The sequence below is a fragment of the Budorcas taxicolor genome, chromosome 5, assembly GCF_023091745.1.
Source record: "Budorcas taxicolor isolate Tak-1 chromosome 5, Takin1.1, whole genome shotgun sequence".
Taxonomy (NCBI): domain Eukaryota; kingdom Metazoa; phylum Chordata; class Mammalia; order Artiodactyla; family Bovidae; genus Budorcas; species Budorcas taxicolor.
Genome location: NC_068914.1, coordinates 107,741,145 through 107,764,063, shown reverse-complemented (window position 1 = coordinate 107,764,063; position 22,919 = coordinate 107,741,145). Strand labels below are relative to the sequence as shown.

Here is a 22,919-nt window from a genome sequence, read left to right as displayed (position 1 = left end):
ATTCCAGAAAAATAAACGACCCAATCAAAAAGTGGGCCAAACAACTTAACAGACATTTCTCTAAAGAAGACATACAGATGGCTAACAAACACATGAAAAGATGCTCAACATCACTCATTATCAGAGAAATGCAAATCAAAAGCACAATGAGGTACCATTCCACTCCAGTGAGAATGGCTGCTATCCAAAAGTCTACAAGCAATAAATGCTGGAGAGGATGTGGAGAAAAGGGAACCCTCTTACACTGTTGGTGGGAATGCAAACCAGTACAGCCACTATGGAGAACAGTGTGGAGATTCCTTAAAAAACTGGAACTAGAACTGCCTAATGACCCAGCAATCCCACTGCTGGGCATACATACCGAGGAAACCAGACTTGAAAGAGACACGTGTACCCCAATGTTCATCACAGCACTGTTTTTAATAGCCAGGACATGGCAGCAACCTAGGTGTCCATCAGCAGATGAATGGATAAGAAAGCTGTGGTACATATACACAATAGAGTATTACTCAGCCATTAAAAAGAATACATTTGAATCAGTTCTAATGAGGTGGATGAAACTGGAGCCTGTTATACAGAATGAAGTAAGCCAGAAAGAAAAACACCAATACAACATATATATGGAATTTAGAAAGATGGTAATGATAACCCTGTATGTGAGATAGCAAAAGAGACACAGATGTATAGAACAGTCTGTTGGACTCTGTGGGAGAGGGCGAGGGTGGGATAATATGGGAGAATGGCATTGAAACATGTAAATTATCACATGTGAAATGAATCACCAGTCCAGGTTTGATGCATGATACAGGGTTCTTGGGGCTGGTGCACTGGGATGACCCAGAGTGATGGGATGGGGAGGGAGGTGGGAGGGGTGTTCAGGATGGGGAACACATGTACACCCATGGTGGATTCATGTTAATGTATGGCAAATCAATACAACGTTGTAAAGTAAAATAAATAAATAAAACTAAGATTAAAAAAATACAAAGGAACCATGTCAAATTGCCAAAGCAAGGACTTATTTTGCTTCCAAAACTTGTTATTTCTTGAAACACCATTCATAACATTTGTGTATTTTATGCACATAAATGTATTTCTATCAATATTTATTTTATTTGCAATAGTGATACACTCAGTATAAAACAGGGTCATGAACATATGCTTAAAAATTTTAATTGCAGTATATTAGTTCAAATATACAACATAGTGATTCAATACTTTTATAGATCTTAGTCTATTTAAAATTATTAGGAAAAATGGCTATATGTATTTAGTTTACATTATATTCTTGATTTTTTATCAGGTGTTTTTGATTTATTTTAGTTGTGGGGAACTTGGACTAGTGTGTATATCTGTGGCTGATTTAGAGTATGTGAAACTAGCGGAAAAGGATTTTACCACATATAGGCTTGTCAAAAGCAAATAAAGCTATTAATTTGAAGCTTGTTGTTAACATATTCTCTGCTGAAAAAGAGCAATCAAGCAAATTTAATCTACTCATACAAAATTAACTCTGTCCCTTAAGTCATTTAACATAATGGGGTATTTCTTCTTGGGGGTATAAAACACTTTCGTTATTTTGTAGAGATAAAACAGGAAGACAGAAATAGGAATCTTATATTTATGAAAACCTAGAATTATTGATATGTTTTATGTATTGAAAATATGAGTTAGATAATAGAGAACTTGGTTTATCTTGAAGTGATACATATGAAACAAAGACTTCAGCAAGAGGATAGGACTTTCAGGTTACTTGGAGATTTAAGATATATTAGAGACAAGAAAGTTTATAAAACATAAATAACTGAAAGATGATGACTGGACATTAAAAAAAAACCCAGTGATTTAAAATACAATTAAAATGATTATTTCATTAGGTAAGGAAAAAATACAAAGAGAAATGAGAGGGAAAAGATGTATGTGATATATTTGGGAACCTAACATTCTAGTCATAGATGTTCTAGAAAGGGAAAATAAATAGAAGAAACAATAATAAAAACCAAATAAAGTAACATTTCCCTGAAATGAAGACAAATTTAAATCTTTCATTGAAAGTCAGAGAGTGTTGTTGACCTGAAACGAATAAACTGCTAGTTATTTCTGTAGCAAAATGGGTTTATTTGGGATCAACAAAGTATTGGAATTTGGGGATGGACTTCCCTGGTGGCTCAGTCAGTAAAGAATCCGCCTGCAGTGTAGGAGACCTGGGTTTGAGCCCTGGTTTGGAAAGATCCCCTGGAGGAGGACATGGCAACCCACTCTAGCATTTTTGCCTGAGAATCCCCAAGGACAGAGGAACCTGGCAGACTTTAGTCCAAAGGGTCGCAAAGAGCTGGACACAACTGAGCCACTGAGCACAGAAAAACCATAGTGAGATACACATTCAAGTCCCATAAGCAGAGAGAGGAGAACTCTTGAAGAGGTGAAAAGGAAACTGAGAGGTGTATAGTAAACAAGGAGTCCATTAAAGGAACTGAAATTTGGAAATATAGTGGCTTTTCATTGGCTGAGCTCTTTTCAGGCAAGAAGAGGAAATGTTTTTTCCTTTGGGGCTGTGTTATCATCAAAGGTCCATCTAGTCAAAGCTATGGTTTTTCCAGTAATCATGTATGGATATAAGAGTTGGACTATAAAGAAAGCTGAGTGCAGAAGAATTGATGGTTTTGAACTGTGGTGTTGGAGAAGACTCTTGAGAGTCCCTTGGACTGCAAGGAGATCCAACCAGTCCACTATAAAGGAAATCAGTCCTGAATATTTTTTGGAAGGACTGATGCTGAGGTTGAAACTCCAGTACTTTGGCTACCTGAAGAACTGACTCATTTGAAAAGACCCTGATGCTGGAAAAGACTGAAGGCAGGAGAAAGGTATGACAGAGGATGAGATGGTTGGATGGCATCACCAACTCAATGACATGAGTTTGAGTAAACTCTGGGAGTTGGTGATGGTCAGGGAGGTCTGTTGTGCTGCAGTCCATTGGGTCACAGAGTTGGACATGACTGAGCGACTGAACTGAACTGAACTGATCATCATAGAGTATGAGAGCTCCCCCTTCTGGTCTCTTGTCTTTTCCAATTAAGGGTTCTTAGTTTTTCAGTGTTAACAAAAACTATTGTGAGAAAAAACCTACACTCGCATATATCCCAGTGGAATCTCTGAATTCTATGAACAGGGTCATTTTATAAGATTTTAGATTGCAAAAGAAGGTACTGTCTTTTCAGTCTAAAAGGAAAAATAATCAAATTGACAGCGTTCTTCCTGTCTGTAACAGTAGATGCTAAAAGATAGTGGGGCCGTGTATTCAGAGTTCCACAGGAAAAATATTCTGAAGGTATTATATGCATTCAACTTACAGGTCTAGTTATTTTTAATGGTACTGTGATATTGTGACTTGTAATGAGAAATTTTTATATATATGTTTGTTTTTCGTCCAGTTTCTGTGGCAGAGCTCCTAAAACCCTAGGAATTTCCTAAGAGATAAGAGCAATAAAGATATCTTTTGTGATGTTAATGAGGTGACTCTTGGACTGCACCTGAGGATTGGGGATGCTTACAAGGAGACCCAACCAAGTAGTTAGAGAGTTTAACTTTCAGTCCTATCTCTGTGACCTCAGAGAAGGGGAGAGGGGCTGGAGGAACCAGTCTCTCATGGCCAGTGATTTAATCAATCATGTTTATGTAATGAAGTCTTCATAAAATCCCACAAAGGACTGAATTTAGAGAGCTTCCAGGTTGGTGAATATGGGGAGACTGGGGAGAGTGCTGTACCTGGAGAGAGCATGGAAATTCTATGTCCTTTCCCCTCTGTATCTCTTTAGCTGGCTGTTTGAGAGCTATATCCTTTTATAATAAACCAGGTGTCTATTAAGTGAAGTGAGTTCTGAGTTCTGTGAACTGCTCTAGCAAATTAATTGCAGCCAAGGAGGGAGTTGTAGGAATGAACCTCTGACTTATAGCCAGTTGGTCAGAAGTATAGGTAACAACCCGGCCTATGATCTCATTTGTAGCTGGTTGGTCAGAAGCACAAGTAACAACCTGCGCTTTGGATTGGCACCTGTAGTGGAGGGCAGTCTTGAGGGACAGAGGTCTTCACTTGCGGAATATGATGCTATTTCTGGGTAGATAGTGTCAGAATTGAGTTGAATTAAGTTGAATTCTCAGATACCTTGCTGGTGTCCAAAAATTGTTTGGTATTGTGTAGGAAGCCCTCTTCCCCCTACCTTCACACACATTGGACTTGGATGCAGGAACTTAAGAAAGGTACCAAGACAGACATTTCAGACAAAATTCCTAAAGAAAGTTCTTTGGCCAAATGAGCTTGAATCAGAATAATATCTCAAGTAAAAGAAAGATTAATTTATATAACTGAAATAATTGAAAATTCTTAGGTCATGAGGTGTAAATCTTAGATTTTTTTTTTTCAGTTTCTATTACCACTGTGTTGTATATAAATCTTATTTTCTGGCAGATGAGCAACATGCTGTTTAATAATGTCTAATTCTATGTGTTTTTACTTTCTATTATTAAAATAGTTACACTCAAATTATTAAGACTTATTTCTGCTTACTTTGTTTAAATAAAATCCATTGAAAAGTAACTACATGGTTGTAAAATAATGATGAATTTTCAGTCATTACATCTCTGTGGTCAGAATCCAAATAAAGAAAATAGAATTTTATTAGGACTCCAGAAACCCCAATTGTGCTGTATTCTAAAGTTACTATTCCCTCTAAAGGTAATTATTGTCTTGACTTCTAACACAACATATTAGCTTTCCTCATTTTGAACTTGTTCAGCTGGAACTTTTATATATGTCTTTTGTATAAAGTCTTTTATATATGACTTTTTAAAAAAAATTTTTTATTTTTACTTTATTTTACTTTACAATACTGTATTGGTTTTGCCATACACTGACATGAATCCACCACGGGTGTACATGCGTTCCCAAACATGAACCCCCCTCCCACCTCCCTCCCCATAACATTTCTCTGGGTCATCATCGTGCACCAGCCCCAAGCATGCTGTATCCTGCGTCGGACATAGACTGGCGATTCGATTCTTACATGATATATATGACTTTTGAGAGCTCAGTTTAATGTTTGTAAAACTCATTCATTTGTGGAGAATAACAATAATATATTCCTTTTCATTGCTGTGTAGTATTCTGCTTTGTGAATATACTCCAGTTTATTCTTTGTCTACAATTGATGGTTTGTCTTTTTGCTATTGTGAATAGTATTTGCTTGTACATGTCTTTTGATGCGTAAGTGCTAAGTTGCTTCAGTTGTGTCTGACTCTTTGTGAACCCATGGACTGTAGCCTGCCAGGCTCCTCTGTCCATGGAATTCACCAGGCAAGAATACTGGAGTGGGTTGCTGTGCCCTCCTCCAGGGGATCTTCTGAACCCAAGGATAGAACCCACATCTCTTATGTCTCCTGCATTGGCAGGCAAGTTCTTTCCCACTAGCACCACCTAATTTTTTAACTGCTAGTCATAGGCTATTTGTATGTGAATTTTTAATAAATATTGTTAAATAACTTTTCAGTGTTTATACCAATTTACGTTTCTACTAACAGCATATGAAAATTCCAGTTGCTTCACATCGTTGCTAACAGTTTTCATTTTACTCATTCTGGTAGATATACAGTGATATTTCATTGTGATATTAATTTGTGTTTTTTTGATGACTAATAAAGTTGAGCAACCTTGTGTGTGTGTGTGAGAGAGAGAGAAGAGACTTGTAAGCAAACATGTAAAGAACTCCTAAAAATCAATTAAAAAATTTTAATGGCACACAACCCAACACAAAATGGACAAATATTGAACAGTGTGTGTACTAAATACACATACACTGATTTAGGTCTTCATTTTTGTTGGTCTTGTCTGTTTGAAAATCTCATTCTCATGTTACCTTCAAAGCTTTCTGCCTTTGTGTGAACAGTTTGGTGTGGAGGGGAATATGGAGATAACACTCACACTTATTACCTCACCTTCCTATTCCCTCCGCCCCTGAATCCCTGCTTCACTTTGCTAGGAGGAAGGCAAAGGGCCGAAAGATGTCCTCTTATATTAATACAATGTGATAGCCTATGGCAGAGTTTATGACCCTTTTTCCCTTGTCCTTACACGTAAATTGATTTGTCCATATCTTTCCACAGATAAATACTGCCACACCCAGGAGGTAGCCTCAGTCTGTATTCCTTTCAGTTCAGTTCAGTTGCACAGTCGTGTCTGACTCTTTGTGACCTCATGGACTGCAGCACACCAGGCTTCCCTGTCCATCACCAACTCCTGGAGCTTTCTCAAACTCATGTCCATCTAGTAGGTGATGCCATCCAACCATCTCATCTTTTTGTCATCTCCTGCTCCTCCTAGCTTCAATCTTTCCCGGCATCAGGGTCTTTCCCAGTGAGCCAGTTCTTCGCATGAGGTGGCCAAAGTATTGGAGCCTCAGCTTCAGCATCAGTCCTTCCAATGAATATTCAGGATTGATTTCCTTTACAATTGATTGGTTTGATCTCCTTGCAGTCCAAGGGACTCTCAAGAGTTTTCTCCAACACCACAGTTCAAAACCATCAGTTCTTTGGTGCTCAGCTTTCTTTATGATCCAACTCTCACATCCATACATGACTACTGGAAAAACCATAGCTTTGACTAGACGGACATTTCTTGGCAAAGTAATGTCTCTGCTTTTTAATACTCTGTCTAGGTTTGTCATAGCTTTTCTTCCAAGGAGCAAGTGTCTTTTAATTTCATGGCTGCAATCACCATCTGCAGTGATTTTGGAGTCCAAGAAAATAAACTGTCACTGTCCATTGTTTCAGGGCTTCGCTGATAACTCAGTTAGTAAAGAATCCTCCTGCAATGCAGGATTGCCTGCAATGCAGGAGACCCTGGTTCAATTCCTGAGTTGGGAAGATCTGCTGGAGAAGGGATGGGCTTCCCAATCCAGTATTCTTGGGATTCCCTTGTGGCTCAGCTGGTAAAGAATCCACTTACAATGCAGGAGACCTGGATTTGATTCCTGGGTTGCAAAGATCTCCTGGAGAAGGGAAAGGCTACCCACTCCAGTATTCTGGCCTAAAGAATTGTTTCTTCATCTATTTGCCATGAAGTGATGGCACCAGATGTCATGGTCTTAGTTGTTTGAATGTTGAGTTTTAAGCCAGCTTTTTCACTCTCCTCTTTCACTTTCATCAAGAAGCTCTTTATTTCCTCTTTGCTCTTTGTCATAAGGGTGGTGTCATCTGCATATCTGAGGTTATTGGTATTTCTTCCAGCAATCTTGATTCCAGCTTGTGCTTCATCCAGCCTGACATTTCACATGATGTACTCTGCATATAAGTTAAATAAGCAGGGTGGCAATACACAGCCTTCTCATACTCCTTTCCCAGTTTTGAACCAGTCTGTTCAAAATTCATGACTGAAGCGATTGAGCACATCCCCTATGTTGTATGATTGAGTAGCCATTGTCCACATGAGGCTGTCAAGCACTTGAAATATGGCTAGTTCTAATTGCAGTGTGCTATAATGTAAAATAGACACTGATTTTGAAAGCAGTGCAAAAAATGTAAAAATATGTCAATAATTTTTACGTCAATTACATGTTGAAATGTTGTTTGGATATTCTCAGTTAAATAAAATATACAAAAATTAATTAAATCTTTTAAAAAATCTTTTTAATTTGGCTACTAGAACATTTAAATTTACATGTATGGCTCACATTATTCCAGATTCATTATACCCATATGAGACACTTTTAACCCATGGTAATAAAATTACATCATCACTATGGAGATGAGAACTTAACTTAGAGCATGTGTACATGTCCAGTTCATCCAAAGGTGGAAGCAAACTATTAAGATACAAATTGAAAATGAGGGCTTTGTTTTCATTGCCTGAAAATTATCTGATATATAAGAAGACCATTCCTACATACTCTGACCATGCTTGAGGCATTCAGTGCACATTCTGTACGTTTTCATACCTGGAGCCTTGGGGTGATCTCAAGTGTCTAGAGTCAGGTAAGAATAAAGAAAAGCTGTAAGTTTTATGTGCTCCTTGAGGATTTGTCCCATAGGTTGGTAGAGGGTATAATGATGATCAGTTTGTGGAGTAGCTGTGTTTAAGTCTTATTTGCTATACATGAGAATATTGGCCCGAGAAACTCAGACTTTATTTAGTTTATTTAGGTATAATGTTAAATATGTGAGAGCTTAGGGAACACAATATTCTCACTAATGAACATCCAGGTTATTTAAAACTTCTGTGGAAAACCTATTTGTTTATATTCTGAAACATATTAATACAATTTGAAATATTACTATAAATAGTATAACAACAGAAATTAAATCTTTGGTAATTGGGGCTCTCTTATTGTCTCAGACCATTCATTGTGGGCACAAATTCTCACATAGAGAATTGAAAACATAGATAATTCTCTGTATCAGAGATGGAATTGAGTGTGTATTAGACTAAGACCAAAGACCTATACATTTCCCTTTTGGGGGGAATAAATATGTAATAATATTAAAATAGGTAGCAAAATAAATTAAGGTTTTAGTTGGGAGGTCTGGGCTTATTTATAATCTTTCAAATGTGTGTAGATGTTCTATGGATATGTGGATATATGCCTAAGGCAGTCAAATATATTTATATGTATGCTAAATTTCTATTCTAAACATCCTTGTTTAAAAAAAGATGTATCCACATTTATTTTGTTTAGGAAAGAAGATAGGCACTGGATATGTTTTCCCCATGCTCCTATTATAATTAATTCCTTTTTTAAAATAGTGAGGAACTGAGAGGGTATAGGTAAATGAAATCTACAGGCCTTTAATCTTATTTTAGTTATAAATACCAGTATCTTTCCCTACTAAATATTTATAAGGTCTAATAACATGCAGGAAATTTGAAAATAAGTTGAGTTAATTTACAGTATTTTCTCATTTCTTTTCCATTCTTTGCCAAAGGTATTCCTGGGCTACATAGTGTGCTAGTCAGCTTTAACTGAAACTTGACTTTCCCCAAGGGACACCAGTGCCCTTGCAGTTCTCTCTAATGAAGATATCTCATCATCCATGCCTTTCACTCATGCATGTAGAAACCTCAGTCATTCTTTGGCTCTTATCCTATTCATATGGGTACCACGTCCATTAGGTTTTATTTTAGGCATATTGATATCTGCTAGAATTTCCTACCTCTTCTCTACCTCTGTATCTCCACTAGTTCCAATTTTTTTTTGTTTCTTCCCCAGATTGTTAAAAAGACTGCTAACTTGACTCCCTAAAACCAATTTGTTCACTTTCTTCACTTTTTTTGTCACAAGAGCTCTCCTATAACACTGCCCAACCCAGAAACATGCTTAGTATCTTTCTGATAATCTCTTGGTCCAAGTTGCTTAGAATAGACTAAGCTATTTGGCATGTTATAAGGCTCTTCAGAATCTAGAACAAACCTATCTTTTCTCCCTCATATTTTATTGTTTATGAAAATTTTTACATGAAAAATAACTTGATAATTTTGACTATTAAAGCAATTCAGAGGTGATTAATTATTTTTGCATGCATTTTTCAATGTTAATGTAAATATTTATCATCAGTACAATGGTAATGATAACAGTCTCTGTCTTATAGTTATGTGGATGTAAATGAGTTAATGTAGGTAAAATATTTAGGGCATTGACTCACACAATATTATGCAACTTGTCCTTTTTTCATTTAATATGTTTTCAAGGTCAAATATATATAGGTCAAACATTTGTTTTAATAGTTGCATAATCCATGGTGTAGATGAATCCTGATTAATTTTTCCCTTTTTTATGAGCTACCTCTTCTTTACTTTTAAAATTGTACATATTTTTGTGCCTGTAGTCTTCATATTAATACTTTTTTTTCACAGACATGTAGAGAAATTTGCAGGAAAAAAACTGTGAAGTGAAGGAATTATGGGATCTACTGCCACCAATTATAAGTAATTCTATAAAATCTGATTCTAGTGCCAAAATAGAGAAATTGCTTACTACAAGAGAACCCCTAAAATAGATCAGCAGTACATATAGGCATACCTTCAAGATATTGTGAGCTTTGTTCCAGACCACTGCAATAAAGCAAATATTACAATAAAGTGAGTCACATGGATATTTTTGTTTCCCATTGCATACAGAAGTTATGTTTATACCATGCTGTAGTATGTTAAATGTATAGTACCATTATGTTAAAAAAGCTGTGGACATACCTTAGTTAGAACATACTTTATTTTTAGTAAATGATAACCATCGTCTGAGCTTTTAGCAAGTTGTAATCTTTTGGCTGGTGGAAGGTGTTGCCTTGATGTTGATAGCTGCTGACTGATCTGGGTGGTGGTTGCTGAAGGTTGGGGTGGCTGTGGCAATTTCATAAAATAACACAACAATGAAGTTTGCCCTAGCTATTAATTCCTTCTTTGAATGATTTCTTTGTAGCAGGAGGTGTTGTTTCAAAGCGTTTTATACACATCAGAGCCTCTTTCAATATAGAAGTCAATCCTCTCAAACCCTGTTCCTGCTTCATTAAGTTTTTATGGTATTTTAAATTCTTCGAAGACTTTTAACATTCTTCAGAGTGCCTTCATCAGAATAGATTCTATCTCAAGAAACCGCTTCTTTTGCTCATTCACAAGAACCAACTCCTTACATGTTCAAAGTCTATCATGAGATTGCAGCAATTCGGTCATCTCTTTGGGCTCCACTTTTAGTTCCCTTGCTGTTTCCACCACATTTGCAGTTACTTCTTCACTGAAGTATGAATATAAAGTATGAGGCCCTCAAAGACATCCATGAGGGTTGAAGTCAACTGCTTCCAAACTCCTGTTAGTGTTGACATTTTTACTTTGTCCCATCAATCACAGATGTCCTTAATGGCATCCAGAAGGGTAAATTGTTTTCAGAAGGTTTTCATTTGACTTTGTCCAGATCCATCAGAGGAATCATTATCTATGGCAGCTACAGCATTACAAAATGTACCTTAAATAGTAAGACTTAAAAATTAAAATCACTCCTTGATCTGTGGGCTACAAAATGGATGTTGTGTTGGGAGGTGTGAAAACAGCATTAATCTCATTGTATATCTCCATCAGAGGTCTTGGGTGACCAGATGTATTGTCATTGAGCAGTAATATTTGGAAGGAGTATTTTTCCTGAGTAATAAGTGGGCTTAAGATATTCAGCAAACCTTGTTGTAAACAGATGTGCTGTCATCCAGGCTTTCTTGTTCCATTTATAGTGCATAGAGGAGATTTAGCATAATTCTTAAGGGCCCTAGGATTTTCAGAATGATGAATTCATTTTTAATTAATTGATTTATTTTTTAAATTGAAGTATAGTTGATTTACAATTGCCTTTAATTTTGAGTCACCAGCTACGTTAGCTCCTAACAAGAGAGTCAGTCTGTCCTTTGAAGCTTTGAAACCAGACTCTGACTTCTCTCTAGCTATGAAAGTTTTAGATGGCATTGTATTCTAATGTAAGGCTGTTTTGTCTACATCGAAAAATCTGTTGTTTACTGTGCTTCCCGTGTGGCTCAGCAGGTAAAGAATCCGCCTGCCATGTGGGAGACCTGGATTTGATCCCTGGATTGGGAAGATGCCCTGGAGAAGGAAAAGGCTACCTGCTCACTCCAGTATTCTGGCCTGGAGAATTCCATGGACTGTATAGTTCATGGGGTCACAACGAGTTGGACATGACTGAGCTACTTTCACTATCACTGTAGCCATGTTATTTAGTTATTTTAATTATATCTTCTGGATAACTTGCTGCAGCTTCTACATTAGCACTTGCTTCATCTTGCACTTTTATGTGATGTGCTTTTATATGATTCTTTCTTTAAATTGTAGTTTTCTGAGTGGCAGTGCTGGCCGTGACTGTGGTTGTGAGTCCTAACAATGCCCAAGTTGTCATAGTTACCTTGGCCAGGGGTATCAAGCAGTTGATGGTGCAGGAGGCATTGCTGACAATCTTGAGAGAGTTGACATACTTCTCATAGTTTATGCCCATCACAAACATGGGGGCATGTGGAATCCTCCTGGAGCAAGGCTCAAACCCATGTCCCCTTCATTGGCAGGTATATTCTTAACTTCTGGGCCACCAGGAAAGTCCTGTTCTTGATCTTAAGGGAAATGCATTCAGTCTTTTATCATTAAGATGATTTTAGCTATAACATTTTTGTAGATGTCTTTTATCAGTTCAGTTCAGTTCAATCGCTCAGTCATGTCCAACTCTTTGTAACCCCATGGATTGCAGCACGCCAGGCTTCCCTATCCATCACCAACTCCTGGAACTTACTCAAACTCATATCCATTAAGTTGGTAATGCCATCCAACCATCTCAACCTCTGTCATTCCCTTCTCCTCCTGCCTTCAATCTTTCCCAGCATCAGGGTCTTTTCCAAGGAGTCAGTTCTTCACATCAGGTGGCCAAAGTTCAGCTTCAGCATCAGTTCTTCCAATGAATATTCAGGACTGATTTCCTTTAGGATGGACTCCTTGCAGTCCAAGGGGCTCTCAAGAATCTTCTCCAACACCACTGTTCAAAACCATCAATTCTTCGACACTCAGCTTTCTTTATAGTCCAACTCCCACATCCATACATGACTACTGGAAAATCATAGCTTTGACTAGATGGACCTTTGTCAGCAAAGTAATGTCTCTGCTTTTTAAAATGCTGTCTAGGTTGGTCATAACTTTTCTTCCAAGGAGCAAGCATCTTTTAATTTCATGGCTGCAGTCACCACCTGCAGTGATTTTGAAGCCCTCTAAAGTAAAGTCTGTCACTGTTTCCATTATTTCCCTATCTATTTGCCATGAAATGATAGGACTGAATGCTATGATCTTTGTTTTTTGAATGTTGAGCTTTAAGCCAACTTTTTCACTCTGCTCTTTCACTTTCATCAAGAGGCTCTTTAGGTCTTCTTTGCTTTCTGCCATAAGGGTGATGTCATCTGCACATCTGAGGTTATTGATATTTCTCCCAGCAATCTTGATTCCATCTTGTGCTTCATCCAGCCTGGCATTTCACACGATGTACTCTGCATGTAAGTTAAATAAGCAGAGTGACAAAAATTAAAGATTTACTGAGCATGGCCCTACTTATCAGAACAAGACCCAGTTTCCTTCACAGCCAGTCTCTCCCAACAGGAAGCTTCCCAAAGCCTTTTTTCCTTATCCATCAAAGGGCAGACAGAATGAAAACCACAATTACAGAAAACTAATCAACTGATTGCATGGACCAGAGCCTTTTCTAACAGTGAAACTATGAGCCATGCCGTGTAGGGCCACCCAAGACGGACGGGTCATGCTGGAGATTTCTAAAAAAACGTGGTCCACTGGAGAAGGGGATGGCAAACCACTTCAGTATACTTGCCTTGAGAACCACATGAATAGTATGAAAAGGCAAAAAGATGTCTTTTATAAGTTGATTAAATTTCTTTCTATTCCAGTTTACTAACAGTTTTTGTTAGGAATTGATGTTGGAGTTTGGCAATTATTACTTCCATATTTGTTGAGATAATCAAGATTTTTCTTTTTTAGTTTGTTAATATACTAATTTATGAATGTTAAATTTGCATTCCTGAAATAAACTCCATTTCATCATGGTGTAATATTGTTTTTATGTATTGTTGAATTCAACTTCCTAGAATTTTGCTGAGAATTTTTGTATCTATATTCATGAGTGATATATTGATCTGTAGTTCTTTTTTGTCATGTTTTTGATCTCATAGAATGCTGATCTCATAGAATGTTAGGCATTATTTGTGCCTCTTCAATATTTTGGAATGCTTTTGTAGAATTGATATTATTTCTTTTTTAAATACCTGGCATAATTTCCCACTGAAGCCATTTAAACCTCAGTGTTTTTTGTTTGTTTGTTTTGTGAGGAATGTTTGTAATTACAAGTTCACATTCAGTTTCTTTAAGAGATATAGGGCTATCAGGTTACACATTTTTTTAAAAGATTATTTTTGGTAGTTTTCAAGAAGCTTGCCCATTTCATCTAAGTTTTCTAATTTGTTGATATAATGTTATTAAAAATATTCTCCTGCTGTTTATATCTTTGGAATATATAGTGAAACTACTTCTCTGCCTCTGATTTGATAATTTATATCTTCTATTTTTATCCTTATCAGTTTACCTATAGGTTTTTAAATTTATAGCATATTTTTAAAAAATCACTTTTTGATTTCTTGATTTCCTCTACTGTTAGCCTATTTTTTATTTCATTGTTTTCCTTTCTTCTGCTTACTTTGGGGTAATATACTCTTCCTATTTTTTAAAGTGAAAGCTGAGATCATCAATTTAGAACCTCTCTCTGATCTATTAGTGTCATTTTAGTACTATAAATTTTCCTTTAGATATTTAGTTGCATCCCAAAAGTTTTGATATTTTGTGTTTTCTTTCTCTTTCAGTTGTAAATATTTTCCAAAATCTTTATGATATTATCTTGGACTTATGTGTTATTCAGTTTCAAATATTTGTGGATATTAAAGATACTCTTCTGTGAATGATTTTTAATTGAATTTCAGTAGAGTCAGAGAACATATTTTGTGTTATTTGAATCTTTTGAACTTATTGAGATTTGTTTTATGATCCACAATATAGTATATATTGATAAATGTCCTGTGTTCACTTGAAAAGAATATGTATTCTGCTATTATTGCATTGGTTCTATAAATGTCAGGTCAAGTCGGTTGGTGTGTGTGTGTGTGTGTGCATGCATGCTCAGTCATGTCCAACTCTTTGCAACCCTATGGATTGTAGCCCACCAGGTGCCTCTGTGCATGGAATTTTACAAGCTAGAATACTGGAGCATATTGCCATTTCCTTCTCTAAGGGATCTATCTTCCCGACCTAGGGATAGGACCTGGTCTCTTGCATTGACAGGTGGATTCTTTACCAGATGAGCCACAGGGAAGCCCCAAGTTGGTTGGTAGTGTTATTCAAGTCTTATATCCCCTGCTGATTTTCTGTTTACTTGTTCTATCAATTATTGAGAGGGAGGTATTGAAATCTCCAAGTATAAGTGGATAGGTCTATTTCTGTTTGCAATAGTATCAGTTTTTTGCTTCATGTATTTTGAAATTCTGTTGTTGTTGTTCAGTCACTAAGGACTACAGCATGCCAGGGTTCCCTGTCCATCACCAACTCCTAGAGTTTACTCAAACTCATGTCACTGAGTTGGTGATGCCATCCAACCATCTCATCCTCTGTTGTCCCCTTCTCCTCCCACCTTCAGTCTTTCCCAGCATCAGGGTCTTTTCAAATGAGTCAGTTCTTCACATCAGGTGGCCAAGGTATTGGAGTTTCAGCTTCAGCATCAGTCCTTCCAGTGAATATTCAGGACTGATTTCCTTTAAGATGGACTGGTTGGATCTCCTTGCAGTCCAAGGGACTCTCAACAGTCTTCTCCAACACCACAGTTCAAAAGCATCAATTCTTCAGCACTCAGCTTTCTTTATAGTCCAACTCTCACATCCATACATGACCACTGGAAAAACCATAGCTTTGACAAGATGGACTTTTGTTGGCAAAGTAATGTCTCTGCTTTTGAATATGCTGTGTAGGTTGGTCATAACTTTTCTTCCAAGGAGCAAGCGTCTTTAAATTTCATGGCTGCAGTCACCATCTGCAGTGATTTTGGAGTCCCCCAAAATAAAGTCTGTCGCTGTTTCCATTGTTTCCCCACCTGTTTGCCATGAAGTGATGGGACTGGATGCCATGATCTCAGTTTTCTGAATGTTGAGTTTTAACCCAACTTTTTCATTCTCTTCTTTCACTTTCATCAAGAGGCTCTTTAGTTCATCTTTGCTTTTCTCCATAAGGGTGGTGCAATCTGCATATCTGAGGCTACTGATACTCTCCCGACAATCTTGATTCCAGCTTGTGCTTCATCCAGCCCGGAATTTTGCATAACGTACTCTGCATATAAATTAAATAAGCAGGGTGACAACATGCAGCCTTGATATACTTCTTTCCCTATTTGGAACCAGTCTGTTGTTCCATGGTCGGTCCTAACTGTTGCTTCTTGACCTGCATACAGATTTCTCAGGAGGCAGGTCAGGTAGTCTGCTATTCCCATTTCTTTAAGAATTTTCCACAGTTTGTTGTGATCCACACAGTCAAAGGCTTTGGCATAGTCAATAAAGCAAAAGTAGATGTTTTTCTGGAACTCTCTTGCTTTTTTGATGATCCAGTGGATATTGGCAATTTGATCTCTGGTTCCCAGGAATCAAACTGGGGTTTCCTGCCTTGCAGGCAGATTCTTTACCAACTGAGCTATCAGGGAAGCCCTGTGTATCTCTATGTTTAAAGCTAATTTCTTGTAGTTGGGTCTTACTTTCTTTAATCCAGTCTGAGGATATTTTTTTTAAACTGGGATGATTAGATAATTAATAGTTATTGTAATTGTTGATGTAGTTATTTTTGTCATTGATATGGTTAAATCTATCATCTAACAGTTTCATTTGTATTTGTATCAAATCTTCCTTGTTTCTCTCTTCTGCTTTTTTGTTCTTTTGCCTCTTGAGTTATTATTATTCTTTTTAAATTTCACATTATTTTAAATTAGCACATTGGATTTAACACTTGTTTTTACCTGTGGCTAATTTATTCATTAAAAATAATCAATTATTTGATATATAATTTAGCATATATTTGTTAAATAACTGTTGTATTCAATATTGAGAGAAAAATTATTGGAGCAGATGAATCTTGATCTAGACTTTGGAAGAATGGTAAGATATGCTTGGTTAGAAAATCTATCATAGGTTAGTAGAAGGGCATGAGTAAAGGCACAAAGGTGGAAATTAATAGGGCAAGATGGGTAAATTAGCAAGAGAAACAAAGGTATAAAAAATTTAAGAACATAATAGAAGACTAAAAATGCTTCAAGGATTGATTAGAAAAAAAGATTGCTAAAAGTCTAGCAATCTTAATGAAATTGTAAAACATATTCATATCTTATAACTTTCCTGGTTTAACTGTCACTTTTTTAAATTCTCAGGAGGTAAGCTACCACTAAAGAAGATAAACCACTGGATTGAAATGAAGTTAAGAGAAAAATAAAATTAAAAATCTTACAATTGACTAGTTATAGTTCATTATTAATTTCCTCAAGACCTTCCTTATTATCAAATAGTTTAATTCTTATCTCATGTCTTTCTTTCTTTCTTTCTTTTGGGACAGTTTCCTGTTTTAAATTGTATAATGCTTTCTCTTGGTTTTATTTACTCTTGGGCAACTCTCAGTGTTCATGTAACTTTTTCCCCGTGTTGGACCCTAAAGTATTGTTAATTATCCATGGTTCTATTGTTGGTCCTACATTTTTCTTTCTTTCTTTTTTTCCTCACAATATACTTTCATATAGGTTCTCTGACCATTTCAGTGAGGGCTGGGAAGTTTTAAGATTTTGAGTTGCCTTGAACTTGAAACTATCTATCAAACTTAGGTTTGATTTTTTTTTTTTCATCCAGGGATTGATGTTTTGGCTAATATCAACATTTGAGAGAAGGTTTCACCTTGCCTTCATGTATAGATTTTCCACTGAGGTATTTGAGCCTGATGACCTCTCTCCTAGGAGGTCACCCACCATATTGATGCTGAACTTAGTGTGGACACCCAGTTGGCATAGTGCACCGCAGCCAAGAACTTCTGGGTTCAAGCAGTCCTCCAGCCCCAGCCTCCTGAGCAGCTGAGATTACAGGTGCATGCCACCATGCCCAGCTGATGGCCTGTCTCTTAGAGAGTCTGAAATCAAGCACTCCCTTGGTTTTATCTTCTATCTAACAATTTGTTGAACAAACATAAAAAATATAATAGATGCTAGTGCTATGTTCAACTACTGCCCTAAGTGCTTTATAAGTACTGATTCATTTGATCCTCACAACATTTTAAGGTGGTAGTACTATTATCATCATCTCGATTTTACAGACAAGGAATTAAATACTTAAGAGAGATGAAATACTTTATCCAGGCCTACCCCCAGCAAGTAATGGAGCTAGGTTTTTGAAATCAGGTTGTCTAACTTAAGAATCATGCTTCTAACTAGATATTTTCATAGTTTTCTGGAGATCCTTACTTTTATGTAAGTATGTCAGATACTTGAAATTTAATCTTTCCAAGCCTGAAGTCATTGTTTGCTTTCCATCTGCACTGTCTTCCTCCAGCAGATTTGCCTTTCTTTTCACATCTTAGTTAATGTCATTTTCCTTTCAGTCATTTAGACATTTAATTTGAGTGATTCTGTGCTAACTATTGTACTTTCTCCTTCCTTCAGTTATCTCTGCATCTTATTGGTTTGACTTTTTATAACTGTTGAATAAGAACATTCTACTCATTTTCATTGTCTCAACTTAGTTGTATCTCTCATTTTGAATAGCTATTTATTCTCTTCTCAGAGATGCTTGTGTGCTCTCTGTGCTTGTGTGCTTGATTATCTTACTAGCTTGTACTTGTTAGTTTATGTGTCTCTCTTCTCCATTAGACTCTACTCTTGTAATGAAGGACCTTGAATTATGACTTTGTGCTCTTAGTACTTAGCTTAATATGTGACATACAATTGGTACACAATAAATATTTTGTGAATACATGAATTAGTTTGTCATTGGCAGTGGTGGTTTAGTCGCCAAGCCGTGACCGACTCTTGCAATCCCATGAACTGTAGCCTGTCAGGCTCCTCTGTCAATGGGATTCTCCAGGCAAGAATACTGGAGTGGGTTGCCATTTCCTTCTCCAGGTTTGTCATTAGATGTTAGTTTTGATGGCTTTGATAACATCAGATAGTTTTTTGGGCAGATTTACTTTTGGAAAACTTTCAATGTCTATTTTTTTCAAACTATAGTTTCTATAATTGTAGTGATCAAGGATAAAATGGATTCTTATGTGTTATCTTCAAAATATATTGTATAGTAAAATAACTTCAAAACTATTAGAATATTTTTATGGTTTGTGATAATCAAATCTAATTATATTTTCAAGGGTGAAATGTGTTTTACATTCTCTTGGTAGCAATGGAACAGCAAGAAGTGTTTATTTTCTTTCCATATGCAAAAATATAACTTATGTAAACCACTGCCATCTCAGAATGAGTGTGTTAAAAGGAGGAGGCAGGTGACTTAAATCTTTCTTCTTGGTAAAGAATATAGTAGTTGAATGTTAATTGCATCCAATATTTAAGTAATGACCGAAAGTGACAGGGAATTTTGGGGTCCAAATTTAAGGTATACCAGGGGGTCTGCATTTGCTAATAATTTCAAATGGTAGCTATATTCACTAATAACTTCTCTGAATCATAAATGAATAAAGATACTGTTCTGAGGGGAGTGCAGGAAAGGTGGCAGTTGTTTTCTACATGAGTAAAATCCTCATATGAAACATGCTGCCGACTGTGAGACTATCAGGCTTCCTTCTGTTTTGCAAAGCACAATTCTGCTCCCCTGTTAACTGTGTGCTTATGCTTTATTTGCAGCATCTGGCGAGGCCCCAATGTGAACTGCACAGACAGTTCGGGTTACACGGCTTTACACCATGCAGCCTTAAATGGACATAAGTAAGTGCCACTTATTTGGACTGGAATCTGTGTGTATTTAGTTACATGTGATGAAGTTAATTATGTCTGATGGTTCCTGTCTCATGTTGCCGTGAGTCCTCTGGGCTTAGATGAATTTGGAGAAGCACCAGGTGTTCAACACTTGACATGTTGAAAGTGGTAGGAATGTTGCTGAGGATGAGTATGTGCAGAGTGCAGATCAAGTCAAAGATCACACAGGGAAAATGGAAGAAGTGCCAGGACCATGTTAGTCACGTGTACATTTGGCATGGGAATGGGATAAATCAGGGGTTCCCAACCCCTGGGCCACAGATGGGTACTGGTCCATGGCCTGTTAGGAAGCAGGCTGCACAGCAGGAGGAGAGAGGCAGGAGAGTGAGCAAAGCTTGTCTGTATTTACAAACTCTCCCCACTACTCACATTAATGCCTAAACTCTGCCTCCTGTTAGGTCAGTGATATTCATTAGATTCTCACAGGAGCATGAACCCTACTGTGCATGTAAGGGATCTAGGTTGCGTGCTCCTTGTGAGAATCATCCCCAAACCACCCTTCTCCCCACTCCCTGGGTCCGTGGAAAAATTATCTTCTATGAAACTAGTCCCTGGTGCCAAAAGATTAGGGACTGATGGGATAAACCACTTAATGATGCCTCCCTACTTTCTGGGGTGTCTTCCCAAATTATAGGGTTATTCACTAAGAATGAACTCTTTTAGTAGAGTCTTGCTCTTATAAGCCATGGCCACTTTCACAAACCTCTTTGAAATCCTCAAACTAAGCTAACATGCTTTCTCTTTGTCATTCATGAATAGTCTCTTGGGTTTTAACCTGTGGAATGTCTTATATTTCAAATAATGTGATAGTCTATGATATGGAGAGTGAAAAAATATATAACCATCAACACTATTTTGTTGACAGTGTTTTAGCCAGGAAACCTAATGGTTTAGTAACAAAGTGTGAGGATTCCTCTGAATGAGTCAAATGTTCTGTCGTCCTTCATCAGAAGAAAGGTGACCTTGTTCATGTGTCTCCTCTCCTATCTGTTTTTCCTTTGCTTTAATGATTCAAGTTAGTCTTTTTGGATCTGGATCATTTCGTTTCACTTCAGTTGTTTTAAACATGGTAATTACTGCCTTAAAATTACTATAGTGTGCTAAGTCACTAAGTCGTGTCTTCCTGTTTACAACCCTATGGACTGTAGCCCACCAGGCTCCTCTGTCCGTGGGATTTCCCATGCAAGAATACTGGAGTGGGTTGCCATTCCCTTATCCAGGGGTTCTTCCTGACTCAGGGATCAAACCTGCATCTCCTGCATTGCAAGCGGATTCTTTTACCGCTGAGCCACCTGGAAAGCCTCCAAAATTACTGCTAGTTATCTTTTAATTTTGCATTTAACATTTCTTTCATTCTGTGAATTGAGATACAAAGGACTTAGTTATACTTGATTACACCTAATGATCTTAAAGCTCTCATATTCTCATTAGATTTGATTATCACAAGGACCTTACCATTTTTGTCATTATTTATCATTATGACATTTACCTTAAAACTTATTGCATAAATTGAACATTATCATTCCGTTTGAAGAATATTTGAATTATGTAAAATATCATAGACTTAATGTTTCATCACTTAGGTCCTTAGTATTGGAATTCCCAAATTACAATTTTATTCATCCAGTCCTTATTCTATAAAATGTCACCTTATACCACCGAACTTAGAACTTTTTATTTTGCCGAGTCTTTTTCAGCTATATTGCTACCCTTCTCTAGAGCAGAAAATGTGTCCAGATCCTTACCATCTGAGTCTTTTAAAGGAATTGCTATTTATTCTTCTTCATACCTGAGTCATCAGGAGGAAAGTCAATCAAATCAGCCCAAGCTGACTTCTTTGGCCATCTTAGTTGTGGATTCAGTGGCTCTGGTGGAACCATATTTCTTAGTCCCAGCTGGGAAGACAAGCTATCAAGTATAATGGATGGAAGATCTTGGGCTTGACTATTTGAGCTATACAACTTTTCTTGTTCTGCCTCAGCTTGGCATTATTTCTCAAAATAATATTGTACCCAAATGTCCCTTTCTTGATTTTCAGTGGTTTTAAGTAAATGTTTTTGGTTTATATGTGACATCCTATGAAGTTCTAACCATTAAGATATATTTCTCTGAGGCCTCTTGCACAATTTTTAGTTTTATCGGCAGTGTACAAAGTGAGGATAATTTAGGTGAATTGAATAGCAGTCATTAAGCTTATCATAAAGAGATGGGAATTTGACTATATTTCTTTTAAGATCTTTAATTGCAGATGTTCTCTGAGGATTATATATCTCTTCTTTGCTTTCATCTAAAGGTATCATTTTTCTTTTAATTTTTTTGCTTTCTTTCTTTCTTTTTTTTTTAACAAAACCACTCAGATAGTGTTCCCTCCCTCTTACTTTCCCAGAAGAGAAAGATTTTACTTAGTGTCATCATACAGGTATTGGAAAAAAGTAGGAAAATTCTAATCCCATCTCTCCTTCCCTGCCAGTTATATGACCTTGAGCCATTTAATTAACCTCTTTATGCCTCAGTTCAAATGTACTGAATACACCATATTCCTTCTAATTATAACATTTTATGATATAATATTTTGTTATTTGTGGCTCAGTTAGGTACTATGATGTTACAGTTCTGAAATTTGGATTTTCATCTAGAAAGAATTCTTGATTTTAAATTATTTAAATTATCAAGGACTTTTAAAGTTAGAGATCATTTATTCTATCCTACCTTCATTACTTCTTTTATTTTATAGATGGAGAAACAAGACCATACTGGATAAGTGACTTAGTGGCCACTTAATCATCAAGGTGGGGCTGTATCTAGAGTCCGAGTGTATACTTTTACCTGTAATTTACATTATATCACTCTGTGACTGTATGCACATCAGTGTTCTAATTTTTTGTTGGTTTTTCTCTGTCACATTATGTATTTCTGGCTGCCTCCCATTATCATCAAGTAGTGTATTCTCACGGAATGCTTATTTAAATATTGCCATAAGAAAAGATATTTGTAGGATAAAAACTTGTCATAGAATATACCTCAGAGCCAGAGGACAATGGTTTTCCTTTTCTTCATCTTTGGTATTCTCCCTTCAAATAGGTAATGAAACATTGTGCTGTATTCCTCCCAAGCAAGCCTTAGTAGTCAGCATAGAAACACTTAATTTCTATCCTTGTTTCTGCTGCTGTTGTATCCATCAACTTTAGATTGTTTTCATAAACATGGTTTCTAGGCTGAAAGTGTTAGTTGCTCAGTCATGTCCAGCTCTTTGGACCCCATGGTCTGTAGCCCACCAGGCTCCTCTATCCATGG

General features: G+C 36.8%; 1 protein-coding gene across 1 annotated transcript in view; it reads left to right on the top strand.

Moving 5' to 3' along the window:
• ANKS1B (ankyrin repeat and sterile alpha motif domain containing 1B) overlaps positions 1-22,919 on the top strand; it is a 1,150,548-nt gene that overhangs the window by 137,160 nt on the left and 990,469 nt on the right. Inside the window, exon 2 of the mRNA XM_052640785.1 lies at positions 19,494-19,574. Coding sequence (XP_052496745.1) covers positions 19,494-19,574 — 81 coding nt within the window. The remainder of the gene's footprint in view (positions 1-19,493; positions 19,575-22,919) is intronic.